The following is a 23295-nucleotide window of genomic DNA, read 5'->3' as shown; positions in this document are numbered from 1 at the left end:
AAATACTCCTTTTTAAATATGAGTACCTCTCTACTTTTGCCCTTGTACTCTGTGGGTCTATTTCCAATATAGTTAAGAGTCACTCTCTTAACACATAAATCACTAACTCATCACTGCTTGGTTTAAAATTTTTTAATGGCTTCCAAATTGCAGTGAAAATTTAAGTTCCTAAAATGGTTCACAAAATCCTAAATGATCTGCATCCCTACCTATTCTACCTTCCCAGTTAGCTATCTTTCCTAGTTAGACTTCATCTCTCACCACAATCTCACTTGTTCAACAAGTTAAGCAAATATTCCCTCTGTCTAGAATGCTCTCCCCAAAGGTACTCACACAATTTTAGTCTTTCACTTCCTTCAAGTCTCTATTTACATGTCATATTATCATAAAGCCTCACTCTGACCACCTTATAAAAATACTACCTCTTGGCACCAATCTGTTACTATTTATCTCTATTCCACTTTAAATTTCATTTTAAGGTATTATCACCATCTGATATCCCCTTTGTTTACTATCCATATGTACCCACATTCAATATTGTTGAATGATTTTTTTCAATCAAAAAACACAAAGCAGCACTGGTTCAACATTTCTCCAAATCTATCTGCTATAAATGCTGCCACTGTTAAAATAATCTTCCACAAGTGCCACCAAATGTTAGCACTCTTAGAAAATGGCTCTGTTAACCAAGTAAAATTCACATATCGTATACTCTGGGTTTCAAAGTAATTTCCAATTTGCCCCAATCTACCTGATAGCTTTCACACGCACAGGTCCTCAAAACTCATAGAATCTCAACACAACTTTTTTATTATCCACAACCTCGATTCAATCTTTTTCCTTCATTGAATGTTTTTCACAACCCTTCTTTCCCTTTTTATTAGATAACATTATTTACTTCTATCATTTTTAACCCTATGGTAAGTTAACTTTTTAATTCATGCTTTCTTGTAGTATGTAAATTAATAATAGTAGCCCTCTAAATTAAACTATATGCTTATACACTATAAGATATCAAAATACACAAAACTAAATAAACTAATTTCATAATACATTTTTTGATAAATCAGAGTTTGATCTCAGTATCTTACTGAATATCTTACATGATTATATGTTCTCCCCTCTTGAACCTTACAGTCAGAATATGTTTTAATTCCTACCTAAAAATCGAACTTGTCAACTCAAATAATACATCAAAAGATCACAGCTGTTTTACTATGTTTTTTTAAGTAGGGGGAGATAATTATGTGGCATCTTGCTCTAAAATTTCTGAATTCTGGCAGATGGCTTTGGTTAACAACATGAGCAGTAGTCTTCTAGACTACTGAAACAGTACAAGAAAAAACAACTGTGAGCACTAAGCCTAACCTCTTCATAAACAATGGTGGTAACATGAAAATATAAAATGATTCATACGCTACTATCTTCCAGAGCACAAGTCAACAGCAGGTAGTAGAGCAGCTTACCTCAGGCTAACAGACTCACATCAGAGCTTTTTGGAGAATTGCTGAAAAAATTTATCTTCATTCAAAAGAGAAAAACAAATTATTATCAGGTATTTATTCTCCTGACTAATAGGAAGCAGTGCCTGAGCTAGTGCACAGGTCTGGTCAAAAAAAGGCCCAAGTAATATTTGCTGAGAATTAAACTGTCAACATATCTTTGAAAATGCAAGAAGTACTCAAAAGAACAAACATGTATTGGGGGGAAAACACAACATAACACACACGTACACAAAACCTGTGAGAACTCAAAGAAGACTATCAAGACTATTGCTGAAAATGGAAGCTAACTAGAGAGCCAGAGAAACAATGGAAAGTGCACACACATAACATTCTAAAATGGAAGGGAAAAAAAAATATATGAGACAAAATGTGTAAACAGCCTGGCACTCCTATGAGTTGATGAAATCATAATATTACTACCTTATCTTTTCTTATTTTAGGTTATTTTCTAAAGGGGGGAAACTTTTATCTTGCCTTATGCCATTAATAAATAATATTGAATATTATTTATTGGTAGATATAAATGTTTAGATTAAGATGATGAAGATGATGATGATGACAAAAACAAATAGGCAGATGAAATGCAGCATTTAGGGACTTGGTACCTGTTAAAAGTTAATGAACTGCCACTCCAGAAACTGAATGCTTCCTTTCCAGACTGGTAGTATTAATTGTGAGAGTGGAACAAAAAGAAGAGAAACCAAGCCTTGGGATGTCCCACCTAAGCCAGATAATTCAACACTAGGTCCTTGCCTTAAGAAAATAAAGAAGTTTATCTTTGTCACAATCCAATTGTTTTTAAGATATATTCAATTACTGGAGGAAAACATGTCAGGTTAATACTCACCTTTATTAATAGTCTCATAGCAGATTACACACACTCTTGCTTCCTTTTCTAGATACTGCAGTTTACACTTCCTATTACAACAGACACCACAAAATACCTAGGAAGAATAAAACACCATATTTGTTTTTGTTTCAAGAATATATTATATCTACTAGGGACAGGGACAAGGGAGGCCCCAAATCTAATTAACCAATATCCATTTTTCCTATTTGATAATTCATTTTTCTAATCATCATAATTCTAAATAGAATTAGTTACCTTAAATGAAACTTCTGATTTATAACCATATTTCTGATGAGGAAAATGCCTTTAAATCAACTGTTAATTAGAAAGGGAACAAAAACTTCTTCAATGAATAAGTTTATCATTTGAAAAGCTTTTTGTAGTTCTTTGTTTAAAATTTTTATAAGTAGAACATTATTTTGCTAAAAATGAATAGGGTGATCTGAGACCAACACAATATAGGAAAATGTCAAATAAAAAAATGCTGTATTACTTCTAAGACAAGTTTTTAGACAATCTCTTTATCCTCTGTTGTAAAACAGAACACAAATGAAGTCAGTTTCAGTATTCTGAACCTTGGGTAAGCCAATTTGCCTCTCAGTGTTTCCCTGGGCATCAGTCACAACACTAGCTACAAAGTGGTCTTGAAATTTAGTATTTAAGGACACAGGTGGATCTGACTGAATTTGGAACATATGATGTGTCAATATGAGAAAGGTAAGGACAGTATTCTTAAGTTTCACTAAACTTAGTAATAAGAGTTCCTCATTTCCCAGAATGTAATGAATGCCCATGACAATGTACCATTTGTTCAACTATCAAGCAATCTATAAAATGGCAGGTGCTTTACATACTTCCATAATTGGGAGGTGAAAAACACTGATTTTAAACTAACTCAAGCATGGAGTCACCAGTTAATTAATCTTTTCTGTCATTACATTTCATTTAAAATGTCCCCAAACAATAAAAGACTTGGACTGGGGATATAGCTCAGTGGCAGAGTGTTTGACTATCATTAATGAGGCCAAAGACAAAGATTTTTATAACTTACTTTCCCACATGCTCTGCAATGATGTCGCCGTTTTGTAAAAGTAAATTTCACTTGGCAATTCATACAGTTTGGAGCTTCTGAATCAGGAATCCAAGTGGGTTGTTTCTGGCCCAAAACCAAGCCTTCTTTGCAAGTGTTTTCAGGTAGAGAATCTTCATTTGCAGCTATAAAACTAGATCTACCTTCAAAATTACTTTCTATATCAATATAATTAGAGTTGAAATTAACCTGAGGATCAGTTGTACAATCTATAGTACCAGTATTTGGAGCAATCGTATTTGCTATGCTAGGTTCACTTTCTGGTATATTTGGAACATCTGGCTTGTTCAGTTCCTTTGAACTCTTTATTCTTGATGGAAGGTTAAGCAATTGCTTAGGTCTAGCTCCCCCAACATGAATAGATTGACTGTTGGTATCAGAGACTGGTAATTCATTCATCACCTCAGTCTTACTGATAGGTAACCCTTGTTCAATTGGAATTGTGCCTTTTTCCCCTATAGAAAAGCCACCATTTTCTCTTGTATTTTGTTTATCAACTGCTTCACATATCAAGTTAATGCCATCACTTTTCCCAGTAGCTCCTGCTTCGGCATTGAAATATATATCACTGGCATTTCCATTATCTAAGCCTTTTACATCTATCTGATTCATTTGAAATTTTAAATCACTTAAATTTTCTTCAAAAGATTTTATGTTAGTGGTCTGAAGATACTGTTCTGTCAGAAAGGCATCAAGTTCAGCATCACTAATTAGTGCACCACTTTTCATGCCTTCATCAATATTAAAGTAATCCAAATCTTGCCCATCCATATCATTGCTTGAAAAAGCGAAACCTTCGCAACGATCAGGAGACTCTAGGGCATGAGCACCAGAAAGCTCCATTTGAGATTCAGCAGCTATGGAAGAATTGGTGTTTTCAGGGTAATCCAAAGATTCAACTCTGATTACCATCTGCTCAGATTCTACCTTTCCATCCTCCCTCTTTTCATTTACTGGCTGAAGAAGTATGGTTTTACATTTTTCCTTTTTCAAAAGATCAGTCACCCTGAATGGTTCCCCATCTAGAACAACACTCTTTTGCGTTTCTTCGTGCATAGTCGCTGCATCTTGTATATGGTCTTTAGGTTCATTCTGAGGTAAAGAATCACCATGTGCTTTACTGTCAATTAATGATCCACACAAAGACCCAGACAATGAAAGACAGGATAATGAAGAATGTACACCTTCTCTTGAAACATGTAAAGTTGAAGAGGAATCTTGGATTATATCATTATTATCTGTAAGGTCTAAGTTTTTTGAATCTATTTTTCTACATTGTTTTATAAACATAGCAGTTTTATCTTCCTGAAAGGAAAAGTCAGGTAATTTGAAATTTTCATCTCTTAAATTTGAGTCATTTAAGCATAAATCTTCATTTTTTAGAAAACTTTTGCAAGGCAAACCACTGGTACTACCTCCTTCTTTTAAACATTCTGTGGCAGTTATGGCTGCCATATCTATCTCCTCTTTTACTAAATAGTCATCATCTTTTAATAATTCACATGGCAGACTCTTGTGTTGCAGGTTATCTTTGGCATCAAACATTTTGGAACTTTGGTGAGTCAAAGCAGGTGACATGTTAAAATCAACAATTGGTTCTAACTGACTAGAGATATTTTTATCCTTTAAATTTTCTGTTTCGCTGTATTTACAAGAATCTGAAAGAACTGTATCTACTTTACCCAATTCTTTGGTTCCACCAGTTTCTCTATTTTGTAATTCAGAGCTGATATTATTCTGTTCTTCTCTGACAGTATCACTAGCATGGTCTGTTGAGGAAACACACAGAGTATCTGAAACTGAAGATGAATCCGATTCAGTCAAAAAATGTGCACTAGACTTATTATCATCTGGCAATAATTTTTTAATATCTTCTTCACTATTAGTTGCATGAACTAAGTTACCCATATCACTTATTAAGTCACAGACAGGTTTACTACATCGTCTCATGTGTAAAGGCTGGGTTTCATCTGAAGTACTACCGTCCACAGAAGAAAGAAGATCAAGTCCTGTTAAATTTTTTTCATTTTGCATACAAGTTAGTCCCTCAAGAGTTTTTCCATTCAAGGAAAGCTCATTTACTTCATGGCATGTTTCTGACGAGGCACAACTACTAATGCAATGTTGGTCCTTTGGCAGCAGTGAAGTTAGCTGGGAAGAAGCCAACTCTGAAGAAACTGAACAATAGTTAGAATCATATGCATTTTTTGCATCTTGAAGATAATCTTCTTCATCTAATCAAAAATAGAAACACAAAGTTATTCAGGAGGCCCTAATCAAATAAATATTATAAAGATTGTTTTTAAAGACTCCTAAATGGAATAAACTTTTTATTTAGCTTTCAAGTACTTTCTGGTTTTTTTCTTTTGAATATAAATGTCATAAGGTGACAGAAATTCCACTTAATAATTCAGCTGCATTATAAAAACCAGACTAAGAAAAAGCTGAAAAACAATTTAACTTCTTTATTCTGCCCTCCAATTTCCTGGTCTTAATTCTGAGGAAAATATCATCTTTCACAGTCATGAAATCTCTATTTATTTCACTTTGAAGCTGCTCTTAGCTTGCTTATATGCTGATTTTTCTTATAGCTAAACTTGTATCTGCAAAGAAACTTCTAGTTTTCTTCCATTCCGACTATTGGCTCCATTCTGTATTAGAATAAACTAATATGTTATAATGAAACAAGTAAACTTTTTATGGAAAAAAACAATGAGACTAAAATTGAAATCAAATTTTGCTGCGAGGACTTTATATCTGAAATGACTGAATTACAAAAATTTAAAAATTCCAATAGTGGCAAAAATGGAAAAACAACAAACCTGGGTTCTGTTCAAAATCATCAAGGAGTTTGTCCAAGTCACTGACAGCTGCTTTAAAATAACTGTCCATCCTACCTGTAGACTTATTCAGAATTTAATTCTTGTATATCTAGAAAATAAACAAGTACATTTCATTTAATTTTCTAATATATAAATATTATTCCATCTATTCTATCACATGAAACATGAAATATAAACAAAAATATAATTTCACAATAATCCTTTGAGGAATTTACCCTTTAGGTGGAAAAAATGGTCTCCATATAAAAATGACATGAGCCAGGCCCAATGGCACATGCCTGCAATCCCAGCTGCTCATGAGACTGAGGCAGAAGGATCACAAGTTCCAGGCCAGCCTGAGAAAAGGAGTAATAGGTTAGTAATAGTAATGGGTTAGTGCCCTAACAACCCTCCAATGAGTGGGATTGTAGCTCAGTTGATGAGGCCCTGAGTTTAAAACCCAGGACCACCAAAAGAAAAAAAAAATAACATGGATATGAAAACCAACTCGTACAATATACAACATAACATACAATGTACAACATAACATTGTACACATAGCTATTATGCATTTTAAAACACTTATCTAAATAATTCACAGGTCAAAGAATTCACAATGAAAACTAATACTTAGAAATACTGCATATCAAATAATACACTACATACAGAGATAAAAAAAAAAGTCCATAGAAAACTAAAAAGTCAGTTTGTGAAAAGATGAATGAAGTGCATGAACCTCTGATCTAAGTCATAAATTCCACCAAATAAGCCTGAGACACTTTGCAGGAATCTATAAATAACTAATGAGATAATACAAAAGAATAAAGAAGCCAAGTCAAAGGGGTTCTCACTGGCTTAAATTGAACATCAAACTGAACAACTTAACATTAAATTAATGAAGACCACAAAGGACTGAAAACAAATCAGACAAAAAAAAAAAAATAACAATACTAACATAAAAAACACAGCACTCATTGGAGGGCTGTTAGGGTAACCCATTACTATTATTCTACTAACCTATTACCCTGAAAGTTAACAAAGGAAAAGATGAATTTTTTCTGACCTTTATTTACAAAATATACTTTAGGATAATAAAATACTTTCTGAGGAAAAGTTGTTTAGACAAGAATTCCAGTTCAGAGCAGAAGAATATTAAAAAAAATTTTTAAATCATCTATTCATGGTCCCTAAGCAATGGCTATCATGAATGTTAAAACCATTAGAGAAAAAGGTTGATGGAGAACTTGAAACTGCTGAGATCATTATGGTTAACATATCTGAATTCAAAGATCAATTTCACCACCAATAAATATGGAAGAACACATCACATAGAATATATTCCTGTCTAAAGATCTGACACTGAATCTAATCAAACTTTTAGAACTAATTGCATGTTCGCAGGAAATTCAAGCTGAGAAAGAAAAATTAAATGACATAAAAAGAAAGCAATCAGCTTGCTGGGCATGGTGACATACACCTGTAATCCCAGCAAATTGCGAGGCTGAGGTAGGAAGCTGGGGCAGGAGAACTACAAGCTTAAGACCAGTCTCAGCAACTTAGCTAGGTCATATGTAATTTAGCAAGACCCTTTCTCAAAATAAAAAATAAAAAGGCTGGGGATGTAGCTCAGTGGTAAAATGCCTGAGTTAAATTCCCAGTACCAAAAAAGAAAAAGAAAGAAAGAAAATCAGCTAAATTAATCCAGAAGGTGAAATACTTTATTTTTCATATTTTAAAATATATTTGGGATTTTTTTATGTATGTGGTACTGGTGACTGAACCAAGAGGCCTCTACCACTAAGCCATATCCTATGCCCTTTGATTTATTTTTGAGACAGAGTCTAAGTTACTGAGGATTTCCTCAAACTTGCAATCCTTCTGCCTCTCCCTCCTGAGTTGCTGATCATAGGTTTGCACCACTGCACCTGGCTAAGGCAGAACATTTTACAGCAAAGTTTTTCAAATTGTCCATGATGAATGTTGTTGTTCTTTACATTTCCAAGCTGCTGCAAACTGTTACTCTTGTAACACAAGAAAATTCAACAAATTTTGAATAATAAATACAAACAAAAGGATATAGTTAATTAAACACAAGGGAGGTTGCCTGGAGCGGAGAACAGCAGTGGGAAATGAGAGACAAGAGACAAGAATTGAGAGAGCTTTACAAGAACCAGTTATGATTGAGTCCTGTGAACTAAGGACACTCGTGGTCTAGAAAGAGACTTGAAATGTGGGTTAAAAAGATTAGACAGAGTTTAAGAGAATGAAATGAACTGAAAGAACTTTTTGAAGAAATTACCTGAAACACTTTATAAGAGCTAAGGAAGAGATAAAATGAAAAACAAGTTAAAAGACATAGATGAACTGGTAAAGATTGAGCTTAGCATACATGAGGCCCCGAGTACAATTCCAGAATTTAAAAAAAAAAAAAAAAATCGAGAGCATGGAAAAACTAACTTTATTAGAAGACTGTAAGAGAAATTTTTCCAGAATTGATGAAAACTCAACAAAACAGATACAGGTAATACATTGAACCAAACAACATAAGTAAAGAGAAATCTACACTTGGACACTACAGTAAACTAGTGAACCTCCAAGGTATAGCAGCCAGGGAGAAAAAATCAATTTCAAAGGAACAATAATATGAGGACAACAAATTTAAAGCAACAGGGACACTTCAAAAGTATTTTCAATAACAATGATATCATACCTTAATTCAATAAAGCATATTATTTGTTTCCATTTTTAAAACTGTGGTTATTCTGTACATACAGAAGAGTTAACAAAACACAGAGACCAAGCCAATTAAAGGGATTTGGAGGAAGAGAGAATGCAGGAAGCCGAGTAATAATTCAAGGAATATTCTCAGAGAAGAGAAAATACAATGCAACTATGAAACAAACAGGAAGCCATAAATAAGGAACATATGGAGAACAAAAAGTGATCAAGGAAATTGACAGCAGAAATCTTAAAATGTAAGAAAGGCTTGCTGGGTGTACTGGCACAATCTGTAATTCCAGTAACTCAGGAGACTGAGGATTGCATGTTTGAGGTCATCCTCTGCAATTTGTGAGGTCCCATCTCAAAATAACATTAAAAAGGGATGGGGATATACCTCAGTGGTAGAAAACTTGCCTAGCATGTGGGAAATTCTAAGTTCAATCCTCAGTACTGGTTGGGGGAAGGAAAGAGAAACTTTTGGGTTTGTAGTGAAAGCAGTGCTTAAAGAGACGTTAATAGCAATAAATGCATATATTTTTAAAAGAATTAAAACCTGAAATCAATAATCTAATCATCCACTCTGGAAACTAGGAAAAAATAAATAAAAGGAGTCAGGTGCAGCGGTACAATCCTATAATCCCAGTGACACTGGAGGTTGAGGCAGGGAATCACAAGTTTGGAGCCTCGGCAACATAGCGAGGGCCTAAGCAGCTCAGTGAGACCTTGTCTCAAAATTAAAAAATAAAAAAAACTGGAGATGTAACTAAGTGGTTAAAGCATCCCTGGGTTCAATCCCCAGTATTTAAACAAAACAAAACAAAAAACAACAGAAATTTCAGCCAAAAAACCAGCAGAAGAAAAGATAAAAATAAATACAAAAATCAATGAAATTAAAAACAGTATACAGGAAAGCAGTAAGTTAACAGAGAAAACCAATAAAACCAAAACCTTGTTCTCTAAAACGATCAATAAAATTGATACACTAAGATCAAGAAAAAAGAGAAACAAACTATTAACATCAGAAATAAGAGTATATTTATCATTACTGAAGCCATAGACATTAAAAGGAAAATAAAGAATTCTATGAACAACTCTATGCTCATAAACTTGATAATTTAAATAAAATGGATCAATTTCTCAAAAGCACACTTAAAGATAACTCCCAAACCCATGTCTATTTTTAAAAATTAATAATTAATGACCTTCCATAAAATAAATCATCAGGTCCAGATGGATCCATTGGTGAATTTTACTAAACATTTAAGGAAAAAAAATATACTAATTCTCAGTAATTTCTTCCAGGAAAAAAAGAATCAAAAGGAACACTTCCAAATTCACTCTATAAGATAGCATTACCCTAAAATCAAAACCAAATAATGATGTCACAAGAAAGGAAAGTTATAGACCAATTTTGCTCATTAACATAGATGCACAAATACTCAACAAAATATTAGAAAATTGTATCTAACAATGTATACGAAGAATTACATAACATGACCAAATAGGATTATTCAGTTATACAAGGTTGATCCAACATTTGAAAATGAATCATTGTAATCTACTATATCAGCAAATTATCATATAATCATATCAACTGATGCAAAAAGAAAAAAAAACTTAAAAAAAAAAAAAAAAACCCAGCACCTGTTCATGATAAAAACTCTCAACCAGGCCGGGTACAGTGGCACATGCCTGTAATCCCCAAGCGACTCAGGAGGCTGAGACAGGAGGATGCAGAGTTAAGGCAGCTTTAGCAAAAGCGAGGCTAAGTAACTTAGTGAGACACTGTCTCGAAATAAAATACAAAAAAGGGCTGGGGATATGGCTCAGTAGGCAAGTGCCTCTGAGTTCAATCCCCAGTACCCAAACAACCACAATAAAAACCCTCTCAACCAACTATGGAGTAGAGAACTTCTTCATGTGGATGATAAATATTTACAAGATACCTACAGTTAACTGGATATTTAATTATAAAAACCTGCTTTCCCTCAAAGACTGGGAAAAAGACTTCTCTCACCTCTCTAATTCAACATAATACTAAAAGCCCTAGCTATTGTAATAAGAAATAAAAGCATACTGTTTGGAAAGAAGTAAAACTGAACGTGCATCTCTATATAGTAATGTACAACTAAGAATTGAAGTGCCTAAAAAGATAATAATATAATCCAACAAGTTGTAAAAGATATGGCAATGCAAATACTGTACATTGAGAACTTTTAACATGAAATCTTATTAAACTATATATATTTCCCAAATATATATTCAATCAATCGAAATGTACTTTTTGAGTCAGTAATCTACCACATATAATAAAAGACACAAAATAAATGTAAGATATGCTTCTTGTTTTAAAGAAGTTTATTTAAATAAAGTGTACACATGATAAACTTGTTGGGGCAACAGTTTTACTCACTGAGCCATTTATATACTCTAAGATTATATAATAATTTATGATTATTCAAAAAATTGGTAACAATGTGAAAAATTAATCAGAAAACAGACCAAAAATAAGGAAACTCATTAAAAATGGTAAGGCAAGAAACATGAGGAACTGAACTGAGACAGTGCAGTGAGGATGAAAAAGGAAAGAGAAAAGTGTACAGAATGAGAACTTTTGAAGAGTGAAAACAGGGCAGAAGGTTAGGAATGCTGTCAGGTTTCCATTATGGGTGACTGCACCGATGGTGGAACCACTGAAGATGACAGGCAATACGAGAGGAACAGGATTAAGGGGAACCATGAGTTCACTTTTGGATTGTTGTCAGAAGTACCTTGAGAACATCCTGGGGGAGATATCCAAAAGGCTTTGAATATAAGGATCTGGAATGCAGGAGAGAAGTCTTAGATAAAAATTTGGAAATTGGCAACACACAGTTGTTAATGGATAAGATCACCAAGGAAGAGAATACAGAAAAGGACAGGAGCTTGACATCAGATAACTAAAGATTGTTCATGTTCCCAAAACCACTCTGGATAGTTTTGCCTAGAGTTATATACACTTCTATAGGAAAAATATCCAATATGTCATTGTTAAACAAAAGAAAATCAAGTTTCAAAGCTTTATGTATAATATAAGCCCATTTTTACAAATAAGCTGTTTTAAAATGGTATTAACAAAAGCACATAGAAAAAATATAGAGGACAAACATCAAACTGTTATTAATACTAAAAATATGGGGATGGGATTATGTGAACCCTTTAAAGCCACATTATACATCTCTATTTTCCTTTTTAAAATAAACATGTACTTTTCTAAACAGAGAAAAAAGATAATTTCGTTCTTTTCCTTAAAAATTATAGTATGTGTCTTTACAATATAAGAGACAATAAAAATCTGTTAGAAAAACACTTGGACATTGGATTATAAGTGGCAATAACAATCTGTAAGATCATGAAAAAATGTTCAATGAACCATCAAAGTAATGAGAAGTAGAACAAACGTGACTTGTTGCCTACTAAATTGAAATACAAGTTTTTTTCATAATAGAAGTATTCAGTGTTGGTAAGGATATGATTTTTTTAAAAAAGCATATCAGCCACTTCTGACAGAAAGTAAACTGATAGAATCTCTCAGGAAAACAATGTGACAATAAGTATTAATAGCCTCAAAAGGTTTTCTAATGTTTGATCTAGTAATTATTTAAAAATTTAAAAAAGTAATCTAAACTATTGAAAACATTCAAAGATTATGATCTGTTATTAGTTGAAATAATCTAAATACCAACGTAGGACACAATAGAAAATTACACAGGCACTAGAATCAATCAGACATAACTTTCCTATGTTCACATATGAACACATGACCAATGTAACTCCACATTATATACAACCACAAAAATGGGATGTTATACTCCATGCATGTGTGTCAAAGTGCATTCTATTGTCATATATAATAAAAAATAAAAAATTTTAAAAAGAAAATTATAGAGGCATCAAAAGTAATGTTTATGTGGATAAAAAAAAAAAAAAGAATTCTATGACCAAGCAATTTCTAGAGAAACACCAGCTCTTGTGCACACATCAATATTGCAAATACTGAGGTAATAATTATTTGTATATAATTGAATTGTTATATTCAATTATAACAGTATAAAAGTGAAAACAACCTACTAGTCTGTTAATAACAAGAATGGTTAAGTTAGACTTTCTCAAACTATAGACTGAGGACTCCTGAAAGATACCAAAAATCTTTTTAAGGGTCTTTAAAGTTCTTCCTTTCCCAACTACGTATCTATCTAGGATAGATTTTCTTCATATGCTTTTACCTAAACAAATTAGCACACCAGACAGAACAGAGAAGCAAACACAAAAATTCAGTGCAGGGCTGGGGCTGTAGCTCAGTGGTAGAGCACTTGCTTCTATGACTGGTTCAATCCCAATTCCAGCACCACAAGGAAACAAAATTTATTTTTCATATGTTTATAAAGCCAGTGATTTACCTCAATGTAAAATAATTTTCCAGCCCCCCCACCTGTAATCTCAGCAACTCAGGAGGTTGAGGCATGAAGATTACAAGTTCAAAGCCACGCTTAACAATTTAGTAAAATCTGACCTCAAAACAAACAAACAAACAAACAGGGTTGGGGATATAACTCAGTGATAGAGCCCCCCAAATTCAATTCATGGAAAAACAATTGATCAATTAATTAATAATAAAACAATTCTATCCTCACTAAATTTTGTTTTGGAAAATAAAGTTTTCAACAAAATTATTTAATGAGTTTAAGGTTATTTTTAAATGAATAAAAAATAAATTTTCTGCATTTTAACTTCCAAAATGGTAAATAAACTGCATTAGGAAATAAAAATTCTTTTGGTCCTCAATAATTTTTAAATGTGATTATCCCCAATCAGTGTTAAATAAACTGTAGTACTATTATCTAACATTATGATTAGAGATAACAATTACATTAGAATTTAGTTTTATCTATAATGTAGTTATTTCAAAAGATTTTCTGCTCATGTATTACTTGCATAATCAGAAAGTCAAAGTCATATTTACGGGGCTTTTTAAGAACACGAGGAAAGCAAGCAATCCAACTGTATACAGATCTCATCATCTTAAATTAAGAAAATGCACAGGAGGGAAAAAGAAAAAAGTCAAGACATTAACAGTGAAGGATTACCTTTATATGGTGGGACTATGATTACTTTTCCTTATTCCTAATAATTTTCAAAATTTTTATCACTATGCAGTTTATTATTCAGACGAGAAAAAAATTAGCGAAAAATTATATGTACTTAGACTGAATCAAACCATTAATCTTCTGCCAACTCAAGAGGCCAAAAGAATAATTTGATCGACAAATTATTTTTAAATAAAAAATGAACTTAATATCAAAATTATGGGCTGAATTTTATACACTCAAACTAACAGGAACATTCTTAATTTGGAATATAATAATTTGCAATTACTGTAGTACAAATAAGTTAACGGTTAAAAGTAAGGGCATCTTTTCAAAGGTACCAAAGATAAGGTAGTGGGGCAGAACAGCATCGTATCCTTGCGGACTACGAGGAGGAGAAAACGCACCGGTGAGGGAATGGACACTGAGATTCGAGGCGGCTATGACAGATTCCTCTGTCGAGCCCCAGTCTTTTCAGCGTAGAGACCACCACTCCTCGGGAGCCACAGTCGCCTCCTTTAGTCACACCCCCTCCCCTAGCGCGACCAGCGGTGCTTCCCCTACGTCTGCAGGGGCCCAGGGGTCCAAATCCTAGTAGCGCTCAGCACCCGGGCGGCCCGAGTGGGTGGGACCCGGCACCCCACAGCCCTGATGGCCCTCCTAGCCCGGTGTGGTCAGGGCTGGGATTCCCCGGCCAGCTCAGAGGGTTCGGCAAGGAACAGGTCGACAGCCGGGACTCGGTTCCTAGAGGAAGGGGAGGGCCGACCCGATGTCCAAGTCGGCGGGTCCAGCGGCCATCCCACCCTCTCCGCGAGGGCAGCGGGGGTGAGGAGAGGACAAGACGGCCCGTTCTGGGCACTCTTACCTCCCCACCCCCTGCGGAGCTCTCTGGGGACTCGACGAGACGCTGCGCTGAGTAGAGAAGAGAGACCCCGGCCGACAGTCCCGGGAGTGCGCGACTCCGGCTCAGAGATTGCCAGTCTTCAGACAAGGGCTAGGCAGAAGGCGCATGCGCAGTGGAGGCTTCCCGCTGCTCACACGCCCCCTCCCTCCGCGTCTGCGGCCTCCGCCGGCCCCAGGCGCCTGCGCGCTGCCACCGGGTCGGAGCTGGGGGCGTCGGACTTCTTACCGGAAGTTCCGAACTACGCCTGGGGCGCCTGCTACGCGGGGAGATTCGGCCCTTCGTGTGGCGGGACTCGGTTTCCCCACTAGACGTCCAGGATCCCAGATCCCGAGGCGGCTTCCCTTGCCCTTCGCTGACCTACACGCCCCTTTCCCCGCCCGCGGCCGCCTCCTCCTGCAGATCCGCTGGGGCGCCCCGGTTGGTACTGGACAAACCCGCCCGGCAGCTGACCAGGCCTGCCCCCACGCCGCTGGCCTCTCTGAACACCTAACTTTTAAACTTAAAACTCTATTTACAACATCACCTCCCAGTTTCCGTAACAGAACTGCTCTCCAAACACCCTGAAGTTCCCAGCTCTCCAGTGATCTGGCTCCTCCCTTCATTGCTTTAGTTCTGCTTTTCTAACAGTGGCGCCTAGAACAGCTGCCTCCCCGTCTAAAAACCAAGGCTAACTTCTCTTATGGTGACAGAAAACGTCGCTTACTCTATCTGTGCCTCTTCTCATTTAAATGAAAAGAGGCATCCGTGTGGGTTCCGGGTTATTACAGACTGGGTGGGATTGGAAATCAGTTGCCAAAAGGATTCAACAGCTCACAATTCTTAGTAGTCTTGCAAGAATTGCAAAAGTATTGGAGTGACGTCCCGACTGTAGACTCTCCGCCAACTGGGGAGACTCAGGCAGGAAGATCTCAAGTTGGAGAGACCAGCCTTAGCAACTTAACCAGGGCCTAAACAACTTAGTGAGACCCTCTCTCTAAATAAAAAGGGCTGAGGATGTTGCTAAGTGGGTAAGCACCCGTGGGTTCAATCCCCAGTACCAAAACTAAAAGTATTCCACTCATGTGTCATTTGTGGTAAAAGATTTTAGAACCTAAATCTGCAATTTACAACAATAGTGATCTTTGAAAGATACTTAATGTTTCCAGGCAGGTTGTGCTGCCTGTAGTCCCTCCTATTCAGTAGACTGAGGCAGGAGAATCACTTGAACCCAGCGGAGAATTCAAAGCCAAGTTGGGCAACATAGTGAGATACTGTTTTGAAAACAAAAAGAAACCAAACCCTTATTCTCTAATCTTCGTTTTCCTAAACTCTGAAATGGAATTTGTGGTTTTAGTTCAAGAGCAAAACTTCTGATTGCCTAAATCAAAAGCTTGATTTGATTTAGGCATAGCATCTGTTATATGACAGACAAGAATCAGCACCCCTATTATTAAGAGTATGTCTTTAGAGTCAGACTATCTAAATTTGAATTCTAATTTCATCATTTATTAGTAGTTTGACCTAAATTCACTAAGCTCAGATACTTCTATAGTCTGATGGTGATCAAATTAATGCATTGTATGAGATAATCCACATAAAGTGCTTAAGTGGGGCACTTGATATAAATGAATAATTGCTATTTTTTTCAGTAAATTAACCCATTATGTTCATGTCAATGTATCAGTATTCAATAAACTTGATGAACTTGACTAATGCACATCAGTTCTTTGGAGCACAATTACCTTCAATAGTATTTAAAAATTGAATTTCTTAGTCTATTAAACCAAGAACAAGAATTGATGACCACTCCACATGGGTGTCACCTTAGCAAAACTTGTAATTTTTTTTTTTTTTAAAGAAGAGGTAATGTTTGTCCATATAAAGTTTACAGCCCTTGATTACCCTTTAAATATTAATATAAAACTTTAATTTTGGAACTATCAAAAGCAAATTGCAATATTTTAGTAGTTTTTTAGAGGTAAAATAAACCTTTCTAGTTATGCCTTGGAAGATTATTTAATTTGGGTTCCACGGAACTTCTGATCTGTAGAGTAATAAAAACAAGAAGTGAAATCAACCAACTAGCCAAACTTTAAATCAACAACTATTAATTTAACCCAGGAGTTGTCAGTTATGGTGATGGGAGTTGACTTGGTCTCCTAGAGGGCATTTGACAACATCTGGAAGTTTTTTGATTGTTACAACTGGGAGAATGCTACTAACATCTAGTAAGTAGAGTTCAGAGATGCTGTTAAATGTCTTGCAATGCATAGGATGACACCCAACTATCACCATCTAACTGAGCTGGCTACCTATGCTGGGTTCACAAAATCTGACTACATCAATAACTGAGAAAATGGCGAAGAAAGCATGCAAACACACAAAAATACCTTTTCAAAATCTGGGATGGCTTTTGTGACTTTATGGGTCTGTTGGAAAGAGAGCAAGCCACTAGAATTCTTTATTTATATAGAGGGCACACAAGGGGAGATTGGATGGGACATTCTGTCCAATAATAATAATAATAATAATAATAATAATAATAATAAGTAGTAGTAGTAGTAGTAGTAGTATTACAAAGGAACAAGTAGGCAGCCCACTCCATTGATTAATGACCTCATCCGTTGAGCTGAGATGGGGAGCTACCTGCTTTCAAGCAGGGAAGCCAGTCTGCACATTTCCATTACTCAAAGCTAGGGGGCACTAAGCTCCTATGTGGCAGCTCCCGACACCCAATAACAAAGAATTTTCCAGCCTAAAATATCAATATTGCCAATGTTGAGAAACTCTGATTTTAACCAACAAGTAGTTTTAGTTCTTATAGTTCCTTATAATTCTTGGTAAACAGTTCTCTTTTTCTTTGATGGACACAAACACAAACATGGGTTTAGAAACTCAGGAGTAGGTTTGAACTCTTGCATAAGTCGGTATTGATGCAATTAAACTTTGTACCAAGCAGTACACAAAGCAAGTTATTAGAAGAAATCTACAATGACAAGTTTTACGGATCAAACATCTGATCAATTGAACTCTCACAATGCTTCATACCTATGGTTTAGTTTCACCAGATATACACAATCTCTTCTTACCAAGAACCACTTTATAAATAGCTGTAAACTATTGACCCCTGACTACTTTTTAGCCCTTATCTAATAAGTAAAATGGTCATTCCTGAGTATGAAATTCTTACTCATCTGTGAAGAAACCTGGAGTTCAGAAATTCTCCTTGCTGGTATAACTACTTTGTTAAGCACAGCAACACTTACTTGTGGAGGCCTTTATCATAACAGCACACTGAAGAACACACTTTCTGTCAATAGACTGTTTTCCTCTTGTGTAAGTGCTATAATTTAGTATTGGTTGTTGGGAGAGCTGCTTTTCATTTTTTAAAGGAAAATTACAACCGTGGTATCTACAAGAAAATCACTGTAGGTCCTTGGATGTAACTCAGTACTGCATTTTCTTAAAGTTCTAAAAACCAAAAAGCTCAGAAAACCAAAATTTCTTTCTCAGTACATGTAAAAATCAATGACAAAGAAACAATAAGTTAAGTGACACAAAGATTTATTAATAACTCTTACAAAGCTTTTGAACTTTTGACACCAACAGAGAGAGAGAGAGAGAGAGAGAGAGAGAGAGAGAGAGAGAGAGAATGAATGCTCCTTTCAATATACTTGTTTCCTAAAAACAGTATGCACATTTCAAGATCCTGCAATGCTTTTGAACTAACAAAGAAAGAAAGTTGCATGAATTTTTAGAGTTAAATTGTGTCTTATTATATTAAGGTGATTTCCTTAACCATTTTAATAAATGAAAATTTATTCAATTAACCTGGTCTAGCTCCTCTCTACATGTATACTAAATAAACAAAACAAAAAGAGGGGCTGGAGATATAACTCAGGGATAGTGTTCTTACCTAGCACCTATGAGGCCCTGGGTATCACTAGTACAGTCCCACCAAAAAAGAAAAATACTGGGGCTGTAGCTCAGTAGTAGAGTGCTACTTACAAGGTCCTGGGTAGTTCTATCCCCAGCACCACCAAGAAAGAAAAAAGACATGGTCAGTACCTTAAATTTTTATTTTATTTTATCATGGTTTTGGGCCTGGAACTGCTTTCTGTTTTTTAAGACAATTGCTATTTTTGTAACATTAGGTTATATTATTTTGTTAACATTAAATTTAAAAACTGCAGATATGTTAGTTTGTGACTTTGTTTTGTTTTTGTAACATATTGCTCTGTTAACTTGGAAATTTGTTATTTTGTAATATATTAGATTCAAGAACTATAGTCATGTTAGTTTGTGACTTCCAGACTGAATAACAAGGAAAGTAAATAAGCGATGGAGAACTCAAATGCTTTTCACATACAAATAGAATTATATTTGTTTATAGGTTTTTATATTTGTTCTAGGTGTTTCCTTTGTGCAATACAATGTGCTAGGAATTGGTAGTTACAAAGGTCAGTAATTCATGGTTTCAGCCCCGAAGAAGTACATAATCTACTATGTCATTATTTTATTTACTAGCATAATTATTTGAGAAATAGATGGAAGACGATAAAGTTACAAGATCTTTGTGTAGGTTCTTGGTCAATTAAATTTTCTGTGATTTTCTTTATTGATTGAAATGAAATCTGCACATGAAATGCAATGTCAAAATATGAATGAGGTCTGAGATTGTGGCTCAGTGGTAGAGCGCTTGCCTGGCACACATGAAGCACTGGGTTCCATCCCCAGCACCACATAAAAAAAAAATAACAAAATAAAGGTATTGTGAATATCTGCAACTAAAAAATATTTTTTAAATGAATGAAAGAAGAATTCTTAGCAAAGTTTGGGTCATAATTGCTAAAGATTTGCACATATTAGCCTTGATCTCTAAGAAGCTTAGTCTATAAACAGTTTCTGCATTTCAGAAATCATCCCAATTGTAACATGTTTGGCTGATTTATTCCCCATATTAATCAGTCATTGCTTTAATCAGCAACAGTTTTTTATTACTTTGAAGGATAACTAGGATCTTAAATTTAGGACTTAAATTTCACAGTAATATGAATTTCCAAAGCTATTCCCTTTTTATAAATAACCTGAATGAATAAAATACCAAAAGCAAATAAACCCAACTATTGTAATTTTTCATTTGTTTCTTCTTTATTGACTGGTCTTATGCTAATTTTTATTTTATTTTATTTGTGGTATTGGGGATTGAACCCAGGGCTTTATGCATGCCAGGCAAGCACTGTACCAACTGAGCTATATCCCTAGCTCTATGCTAATTTTTTAAACCAGGAATATATTGCTCCAAAATACAGAATGTGACATGGAACTCTTAATTAGTCATTAGTATTTACGTGTTATATAACCATGTTAAAACACTTCTGTTACAAGGAAGAGGGCTAAAACATTTAAAAGAACATTTTTTAAAGCTTGTAAAAGTCATTTTCTGGCTCAAGGACATTTAGATAAGCTACTGAAGCAAGTTCACTGATGTTGTCTGTGTCTTGAAAAATTCATCTGTTGCAACTTGATGGCCAATGTGACAGTGTTAAGAGGTGGTACCTTTGGAAAGTGGTTAAGTCATGAAGACAGATGATAGGATTAGGGTCCTTATAGAAAAAGGCTTCGGTTTTTCTCTTTTTCTCTTCTGACATATGAGGACATAACATGGTGCCATCTATGAGAAATAGGTCTTCACCAGATTACTGAACTTGCAGCAACTTGATCTTGGACTTCTGGACTCCAAAACTGTAAGAAAACAAAGGTATGTTCTTTATAAATTATCTAGTTTCAGGTATTTTGTTATAGCAGCATTTCTGTTATATTTTGTTATAGCAGGATTAAGACTGTATTTGGGCTTTTCCCTGAAGTAAGGACTTCAGAAGTAACCTCAGAAGTAGTTTCTCTCTAACCTACTCCTCATGGCTCTCACCCTTCATTTTCACACAACAAAGTGAGTCACAGAAACCAGAATTACTCTTTCCCAAGGTGAATTATGAAAATCAGAACCTCCTTTCCCCAAAGCTGATGATAAAAACTAGAATTATTACTCTAATCTTCCCCCTATCTTTTGCCCAAGAGCTGATCATTAAAAAATTAAGATCTTCACTCCAGGGGGGCCCTGCCCTACAACCAAAAGGAAGGCCAAGAAAAATCTGAACTAACAGGCATTGCCAGGTTTTCCCACATAGTCTATTACATCTGATTATGCCATTTTTTTCTAGTGATATTTCTATTCATTCTTCGTGGAGCCTAACCATAAAAATCAATAGTTTGCCCTGGGCATTTGGGTTTTCAATATGAAGACTCTCATGTCATGTAAAACTATGATCAAACAAATTTATCATGTTTTTCTCTCATTAACCTGTTTTTTTGAGATAGGGGTGTTTGCTGTGACCCTTCTGATAGGTGATAAAGGAATCATCCCCCTTTCTCCCCAACTACAGTCACTAGTTTAAAAAAAAAAAAGTTACAATTTTGATGACTATGAAAGCTAAATTTTGAAAATGCATAGGAAACTTTGGAAATAACTTCACTAAAATATGAACTTTCATTATCTTAGGGTGGAGAAATCATGAGGGATTTCCTCCCCCATTCTTTTTAGTTTTCCATAGTTTCCAAGTTGTTTTTTTTTGTTGTTGTTGTTGTTGTTTGTTTGTTTACAAGAACCCAATACTTTAAAAACAGAACACTTTTAAAAAAATGTAAAGCAGAGGCTGGGTATTGCTTAGCATGTTCAAGGCCCTGGGTTTGATTCCCTAGCACCACAAAACAAAACAAAACTTATGTATGAACTCATAATTAAGTCAACTAATTACCTCACACTCATTATGCAATCTCTGCATGCAATATGTTGCATGACTGTGAGTCACAAGAGATGGTCCAAAAGGATGAATGAGTGCTTGTATCTAGCTGATGTCTTAGAAGTGGCAACTACGTACAGTCATCCCAGAGGCTTAAGTATCATGCAGCTTCAACATCAGAACATAGGGACTTTTAACAAGGAAGTTATTAGAATTCTTTACCAAGTGTTTTTGATTCTCTTTTCTTCTGGGCAAATAGCAGCAGTGTGCTTCCAAGTCCTTCTGTGGTTGAATAGAGCTTTGTGACTGATTCAGGCAAATGAATTATAATAAGAAATGTTATATGTCATTTCTAGACTGGATTCCTTATTCACCAAATAAGATGGTCTAGAGCCTACTTTCCCTCTGGCATAGCAAAGGCAAGAGCTGATATTGTAGCTGCTCCATTTGCATGAGTCCCTAAGGAATTCTAATGAGCAGAACATATCTAGAACATATCTATAGGCCTTGTTGTTTTATTCAACAAGTGATTTATTTCTGATACATAGCTAAGTCTATTCTGGCAGATAAACTGAAACTGAATTTTTGCCCAAGATTTGAGGGTAGCTATTCAGAACGATATATTAAGACAGCACCAATATGTAGCAGCATTGCTTCCTACTGTGATTTTTCTCTATAATTATAATTATGATGATTTTCCAAATAAGCACAAATGTATGTTTACTCCTACTGCTCCTCGGTGTAATGGTTAATTTTTTATTATGTAAAATGCCAATCACATACAAAAGTGGAGATGCTATGGTCTGAATGTTTGTGCTCCACCCCTCAAAAAAAAAATTATGTGGAAATCTTAATCCCAAGGATGATAATATTGGGACTTGAAGCTTTTGGCAGATAAGATCATAAGGGCTTTAATGTCCCATGAAAAAGACTGTAGAAAACTAACTAGCCCCTTCCATCTCAAAGACACTATGAGAAGAAGTCTGTCTATAAAAGAAGTTTGACCCTCACCAGATACCAAATCTAACAACACCTTAATCTTGGACTTCCTAACTTCTGGAATTGTGAGAAAGACATTTATATTGTTTCTAAGCTACCTGGTTTATGGTATTTTGTTATAGTAGCCCCAATGGACTAAGACAATAGTGCAATACACTATGCATCTATCTCTCTGCTTCAGCTATCCACAACTCATGGTCATACATCTTTCTTAATCTATATGTTTTAGTCAGCTTTTTTCCTGCTATGACTAAAAGGACCCAACCAGAACAACTGTAGAAGAGAAAAGGTTCATTTAGGGCTTATGGGTTCAGAGGTCTTAGTCCATAGAAGGCTAGCTCCTTCATTGGGGCTGGAGGTGAGGCTGGACATCATGCATGGTGGAAGAGTGGCTGACAGAAGCAGCTCACATGGTGATCGGAAAGCAGAGAGAGAGAGTCTCCACTTGCCAGATACAAATATATACCCCAGAGGTAGGAAATATGGTGGAATGAGATGG

General features: G+C 35.4%; 1 protein-coding gene across 4 annotated transcripts in view; it reads right to left on the bottom strand.

Annotated features, from left to right (window-relative positions):
* Positions 1 to 15667, bottom strand: part of Zfyve16 (zinc finger FYVE-type containing 16) — a 41853-nt gene extending 26186 nt beyond the window's left edge. The window contains exons 1-4 of one of the 4 annotated variants that reach the window (XM_048800200.1): positions 15244 to 15667; positions 6268 to 6376; positions 3407 to 5679; positions 2353 to 2449 (exon numbers count right to left, since the gene is read on the bottom strand). In XM_048800200.1, coding sequence (XP_048656157.1) covers positions 2353 to 2449; positions 3407 to 5679; positions 6268 to 6337 — 2440 coding nt within the window. In that variant the 5' untranslated portion in view covers positions 6338 to 6376; positions 15244 to 15667. Of the gene's footprint in view, positions 1 to 2352; positions 2450 to 3406; positions 5680 to 6267; positions 6377 to 11759; positions 11781 to 14521; positions 14939 to 14979; positions 15140 to 15243 lie in introns of those variants that run through there. The other 3 variants (XM_015497848.2, XM_048800202.1, XM_048800201.1) reach the window with 3 other exon arrangements.
* Between the last annotated feature and the right edge of the window lie 7628 nt (positions 15668 to 23295).

This window comes from Marmota marmota, unplaced genomic scaffold (genome assembly GCF_001458135.2).
Source record: "Marmota marmota marmota unplaced genomic scaffold, marMar, whole genome shotgun sequence".
Classification (NCBI taxonomy): Eukaryota; Metazoa; Chordata; class Mammalia; order Rodentia; family Sciuridae; genus Marmota; species Marmota marmota.
Note: the sequence above shows the minus strand (reverse complement) of the source record. Positions and strands in the feature narration are given on the sequence as shown.